This window comes from Oreochromis aureus, linkage group 15, assembly GCF_013358895.1.
Source record: "Oreochromis aureus strain Israel breed Guangdong linkage group 15, ZZ_aureus, whole genome shotgun sequence".
Lineage (NCBI taxonomy): Eukaryota > Metazoa > Chordata > Actinopteri > Cichliformes > Cichlidae > Oreochromis > Oreochromis aureus.
This window is the reverse complement of record NC_052956.1, coordinates 4,677,751-4,684,031: the sequence shown is the minus strand read 5'-3', so window position 1 is coordinate 4,684,031 and position 6,281 is coordinate 4,677,751. Positions and strand designations below refer to the sequence as shown.

Here is a 6,281-nt window from a genome sequence, read left to right as displayed (position 1 = left end):
ACTTGATTGCACACTTGTACATTTATTATTAAAGGATTTCTACAGTTAATACTAATCGAGAGGTAATAATCATGAACCAGTGTTGCTGTTTTTTTCCAACATCGGTGCATACATAGTTCTCAGTTATATATTAGTTAGTAGCACTTTAATATTATAGATTATGTTATTGTCTACAATAAAACTAGTAGCAGTAGCATCTATACAGAAAATCAAATGCCTCTGTGGATGAAGTGGTTAGTGCTGTGGCACAGGACGTATTCCTTATTGTTAATCAATGAGCTCAGCTCATTACCTTACACATCACAGAACCAACTAACATGCTTATTTATCCCATTTTAGAGCATAATGCTAAACATTAACTGAAACGTTACCCCCAAGATGTAGCATGTAAATACCGTAAGAGTATGTGTCACACCGTTTATCTACGTATATGTATCTCTGCTGCATAAACACGCAGTCGTATATATGCGTTCATCCGTGTGGCTAAAGCTGAATTTCTTAAGGAAGTGTCTCCACATTGACGTATGTCAGGACGACATCATGCAAGATGTTGATTCTGTCGATCTGGTTGAGCTCTCTGATGCGGTGACGGAACTCAAACAGGGGGATGTTGTTCACTGCCACCCTGAACATCTCAGGCGTGCACAGGATCTTCATCTGCAAGAGGACACACCACCAGTGACGCCCTTACATTGAGACTACGACTGTGTACTTCTAAGAAAGTTCTTCACCAGGTATTATTATATAAAAAAAAACCTAACTATTATTCTCACTGATTATAATTTCCAAGAAATATCTTCCACTGATATGACAGTAAGTTCAACATCTTTTATCACTACTATACTATTGCAAGGATTAAACCCTTTAGCCAGCCAATCACATGGCAGTGTCTCAGTGCATTTAGGCGTGTAGACATGGTCAAGACGACCTGCTTAAGTTAATCCAAGCATCAGAGTGAGAAAGAAAGGCGGTTTAAGTGACTTTGAATTGAATTTGCATATGGTTGTTGGTGCCAGAAGAGCTAGTATGAGTATTTGGAAACTGCTGAACTACCAGGATTTTCCCCGCACAAGCTAGACGGGGATTTTTCTCGGTGAAAATGTCTTGCTGATGCCAGACGTCAGAGGAGAATGGCCAAACTGCTTCGAGCTGATAGGAAGGCAATAAGCACTAAAGTATGCAGAAGAGCTTCTCTGACTGCACAACATGTTGAAGCTCGATGCAGATGGGCTACAGCAGCAGAAGACCACACTGGATAACACTCCGGTCAGCTAAGAGCAGGATAATGAGGCTACAATTTGCACAAGGTCATCAATATTACACAATAAAAGGTTGGGCTGATGAGTCTCAATTACTGCTGTGGCATTCAGATGTGAGCATCATACCAGAATCCGCTGTAAACAACATGAAAACATGGATCCATCCTGCCTTGCATCAACTGTTCAGGCTGATGGTGCTGGAATGGTGATGGGGATATTTTATTTACACCACCAGAGCATCATTTAAACACCACAGTCTACCTGAGTTTTGTTACTGTTATCTTCTAATGGCTGGTTTCAGCTAGATAACCCATCATGTCACAAAACTCAGATCATGTCACATGAACATGTCAGTGAGTTCACTGTACTCAGATAGCCTCTACACCAGATCTGAGTCCAATAGAGCATGTTTGTGATGTGGTGGAACAGCAGAGTGGCATCATAGATGTTCAGCCAACAAATCTGCAGCAGCAGTTTGATGCTGTTGTGTCAACATGGACCAACATCTCTGAGGAATGTTTCCAGCACCTTCTTCTATATGTGCCACGAAGACCCTAACCCTAGCCAAAAGGGGTCCAACAAGATACTAGCAAGGTGTAACTAATGAAGTGTCCAGTTATAGTATGTCACCTCTCATTAATTAAATTAATGTGAAGCTGAAAAGTGCAGTGTTATTTCCACTTATGCTCATTTTAAAACAAGTACTTTAAAGAAAACTCATTGGAAATGCAGGCCCAGGAGGAGGAGCAGCAAAAGTGAATTCTCCTCCGATCACTGATTTCAAGTTAAAAAAAAATCTGCGATCACTGAAAATTAATTGAGCACACAATTATTAATTAGCCTAACTGCAAAAACATGGTTATAAAATGACCCGTGAGTGCCACAGATTTCCCAGCTTTTGACCTCCTGGCTCCTTGTATCGGCATCTGCTGTGATACCCGTGATAACTGTTTTTAATTTTTCAAGAACAAAAAATGAGACTTACTGTTTAACAGAAGTAAAGTAAAATTGGTCTTTTCAACACAAAGTATTACAATTTGACATGTAAGTGATACTGCACAGACTGAAGCTCACTTCTGCTGTATATACTGTATAGTACACATTATAATGTCACCAAATCAGTTATTAGAAGAAGTAGCAGTAACGAGTGCCTGTTAACACATTGTGTTATTGATGTGAGTGAACACAAACCCAGGACTGTCGGACACAAAGACAGAATCAGCTCCTCAGATTAGTCTCCTCTTTACGATGCCTGTTAAACATAAGTGTTATTGATGTTACTGAGCAACATAAGACCCCCACTGACCTCCAGGAGCCTCCCTGCAGCATAGCAGCTCCCTTATCTAGGACCCGCCTGCACAAACGACTTTCCAACCCTTTCCGTTTTTCGAGGCCTAATGTTTCCCATGAGAAAGTGACCTAAAGTCAGTTAAACGCACAAGGATCAGCAGTAAAACTCATTGTATTGCACGTTAGTAGTTTTAGTTTAGTTTCATCTCATTAGTTATTAGTTTTTAAAAGTATTAATAATGTTAATTTTTTTTTTAAATTTCTGACAATTGAGATTAATGATTTAAAAAGTGTTTCTCAGTTTGTTTTGAGCTCTGAAGCGATCCAATGATTAATACAACACAATATAGCCACTCATGGGTGCTTCAGCCCGCTGCCCTCATCTGATTTCAGTCTCTGCCACTCACCTCAAAAGGGCTCCCAAGCGCAAAAGGAAAGGGACCCTTCAGGTCTCTCTCTTCGGCACCCCAGCGTTCACCCAGTTTGTGGTTGCGGACGACCACCTGCTTGCCCGCCTCGTTGAAGCGGGGGTTGATGTGAAAGGCGATGTCGTTGCCTCTCAGGAAGTTCACTGTGAACCTGCGGGAGACCAGACTGATTCACACTAAAGAAAACATGCTCTCAAGAACCTAATGCAACATGAAATCCACCTCGTTTTTCAAAGACACTGAAGGCACACAGACGCAGGCTTACATTTTAGCGTTTGGTTTCACATAGCCCAAGATCGTCATCATCATTTTGTCATACACCCCTCGGGCCAGGTTCAAGTTGTATGGCACGCTCTAAACAGCAAAGAGAGAGAGACACAGTAAAACAGCCTGATAGCAAACCAACACACCCGCTTCCTTGCATTTGACTCACTAGAGGTCCAGATGTGGGTGGGAGCCAGTGTGGAGGCATGATAGACGGATTCTGCCCAGGCCACCCTGATTGTCCCGGGTTATAGGGCCAGCTGGGATGTGCAGGCCAGCCTGGTACATTTGGATGAATGCTGGGAGCAGGTGCAGGCACTGGAACTGGAGTTGGAGTTGGATTTGGGGCTTGAACTTGAATTGGAGCTGGTGGCTGAGGAGGCTGGTACTGGGTGCCCGGCCAGCAAGGCTGACAGGGCTGCACTGCAGTTGGAGCTGGAACTATAGTTGTGGTTGGTGCAGGAGGTGGTGTTATCACTTGAGTGGGAGCTTGGACTGGAAATGGAGTGGGGACAGAGACTGGAGCTGGTTGCGTCCCAGGCCAGCAGGGTGTGTTTGTCTGGCCTGTCCAGCACGGTGCGGGTTGAGTGGCCTGTCCCGGCCAAGCGGGGAATCCAGCTCCAGAAGGTGACAGGCTGGGCCAAAGGCTGTTAGCCTGTGGGGCAGAACCAGAGGACGGGCAGCTGCCACACAGAGGATCAGAATGCTGAGACAGAGGAGGAGGCGGAGGAGGAGGAGGAGGAGAGGGGGAGGATGGAGAAAGAGAAGGGTCAGGAGCCAGGATGGAAATACGTGGAAGGGAGAGGGTGGACACGATGGAGGACACCAACTTGCAGTTGCAAACATAAGCAAAAAGTTATGCATTTATATTAAGGTGGGATAACAGAGGAGAATGCAATGCACTCATTCTTACCAGTGTAGAGATCTGAGAATTTGATGAAGTACTTACATCCATGCTGCCTGTCAGAAAAAAATAAATGGAGCTTTTATTGATTTTAGCCTTTTAAACCACAATTTTTAAAAAAAAACCTAACAGGAGTTTATAGAGAGGGAGAGAAGCTAAATCGTAGTGTGCAGTTGCAAACACTGATATGAAATGAGAGAGACATGAAAAGAAAGCTTTTTTAAATATTATTATTATTATTTTACAATCTAGGAACATGCTCTGTAGTCACACTGTGCTTTGACAGCAGAGTTCACAAGGTGACCACCAGAGGACTCTACAGCTTTTCAAGACGTCAGCACACGGTAGAACAGGAAGATTGTCCAACTTCCTATACGCAAATAATTAAGGCTTACCCAATACCACGAGACATGGTAATTGGCTGATGACCACAGTAAACGTCTTGAGTCATGGAGAAACACAGTGGCACATTGATTTGGGTCAACACAGTGACTTATATGCACTTAAGGAGGAATGCACAATAACAATAACTCTGTCTACCTTACAGCTCTGAGTTGTTCTTTTCAATGCAGACTGAAACTAACTATACTTTCTATTTGCTTCTTAATGTTTCCTGTTGCTATGAAATAATAATAACATTTCATTTAATCTACAGTCAATAAGTCAGATATGGATAAAAATGCACAAGTTTTCATAAAATGTAAAATTTCAGACAGGAAGTTAAAAGTTGCCTTGATTTGGACTTCCTTCCTATCCACTCCTGCAACCTTTATCATAACCTATCAACATTAATCAGTCTGATGAGTTACAGTTAAATGATATCTTTATTATTAAAATTTGTTGTGTTCTTAAATTTAGACCACATTTTATGGCCTATTTGTCTTAGAGAAGAAGATTTTGAGCAGCATTTGCAAAGCTCTCCCAGGACCCAGACCAGGAAGGAATTTTTCACTTCACCTGTTACCTGTTGGAGTGAGCCATTACTGTCCATTACATGAAAAGGCAGCAGATAAAAAAATAAGAATGGAAGTTACCTCAACTTGTCTCTAGTCCTCAGGTGCACACAGGAGCACGATGTGCTGTGGTTTAAGGCAAAACATTGACTTGGAGCACACAGAAACAGTCTTTTATAGCCTTAAATCCTCTCTTCGTTTGGCCCCTCCTTGTTCTATCACTCCACTTTCAGAATTAAGCCCCTCCCTGTGTGTCAAAAGTATGTGCACAAGAAATATATTGCAGCTTAATTACCATTTCAAGACTTTCAATCGATGCCATTTCATTAAACCAAGTGGGAACTAAACTTTAGGGTTAAAAAGTCACAAGCTGTTAAAATGAAATGTATGGTGATCTTAAGATGATGTTAAAACTGCAATTTAATATAACGCAAAGGGGAATCAGACACAACTGAATCGTGTCTTAAAGTTTCAGGTGAAACAGTGAAATGTACAGCCTATGACAAATGTTGTGTCCACTTTATTTACTCCAACTAGGTCCAATGGCAGCACAATGGCCTGTTTTTTGCAGTCATGAGACTGTGTAACACACTCATGCCATACCTCTGTAGGCAACACAGAACACAATTACAGGGCATAGAGAAATGAGTCAAAACTTAGTGCTGTTTTTTATACGTGTAGTTGATTCGGGCATTTAAGACTAAAGTCATTGCTCCTTTGGTTCGGCGCTCGCTCAGTTTGCTGGTTTCAGTTCGGCTTTAACTGAGGGATACCTTCTTCCAATTTCACATTTTTTCAGAGTGTATTTACAGTGGACAAACCAAGTGTTTGACATCTTTCAGCATTTATAAATATGAAGAGATTTCAGGTTCACACCCAGCTAAATAAATCTCCACTTAATCATCAGCAGCATGACAAATAACACTTGAACATGTGGCTTGACACAATCGCCGTGGCTGTCCCCGCAGCCTTATTAGGTTACCAATCATCTGAGCTGAAAAATGTCAGAAATTGCAGAAACTCTTAGAATGCAGACACTTAAACCTCTGAGATTCTGTGGTTGGGTGTGCGATTTCAAAATCTGTCTAGTGATACGGAGTGAAAATGTTTAAATTTCTTTAACTTTGGCTGTCAAAAGGTTACGTTTTTGTTTTAGGTAAGTAGCCGAGGTACTTGTGAAATA

General features: G+C 41.9%; 1 protein-coding gene across 5 annotated transcripts; it reads right to left on the bottom strand.

Moving 5' to 3' along the window:
* Positions 1–2: 2 nt before the first annotated feature.
* Positions 3–5,297, bottom strand: LOC116332291 (galectin-3). 5 transcript variants are annotated; one of them, XM_039599500.1, is made up of 7 exons: positions 5,180–5,232; positions 4,191–4,201; positions 3,411–4,070; positions 3,243–3,331; positions 2,957–3,128; positions 2,566–2,678; positions 527–657 (listed from the first exon to the last, which is right to left on the bottom strand). In XM_039599500.1, exons 2-7 carry the CDS (start codon positions 4,194–4,196, stop codon positions 654–656), a joined length of 1,044 nt encoding a protein of 347 aa, XP_039455434.1. In that variant the 5' UTR covers positions 4,197–4,201; positions 5,180–5,232; the 3' UTR covers positions 527–653. The 5 variants fall into 5 exon arrangements, with proteins under 5 accessions (XP_039455436.1, XP_031611057.1, XP_039455433.1 ...); XM_039599501.1 differs by having other exon boundaries at positions 2,566–2,653; positions 5,180–5,229; XM_039599502.1 differs by lacking the exon at positions 2,566–2,678 and having other exon boundaries at positions 3–657; positions 3,411–3,947; positions 5,180–5,297.
* Between the last annotated feature and the right edge of the window lie 984 nt (positions 5,298–6,281).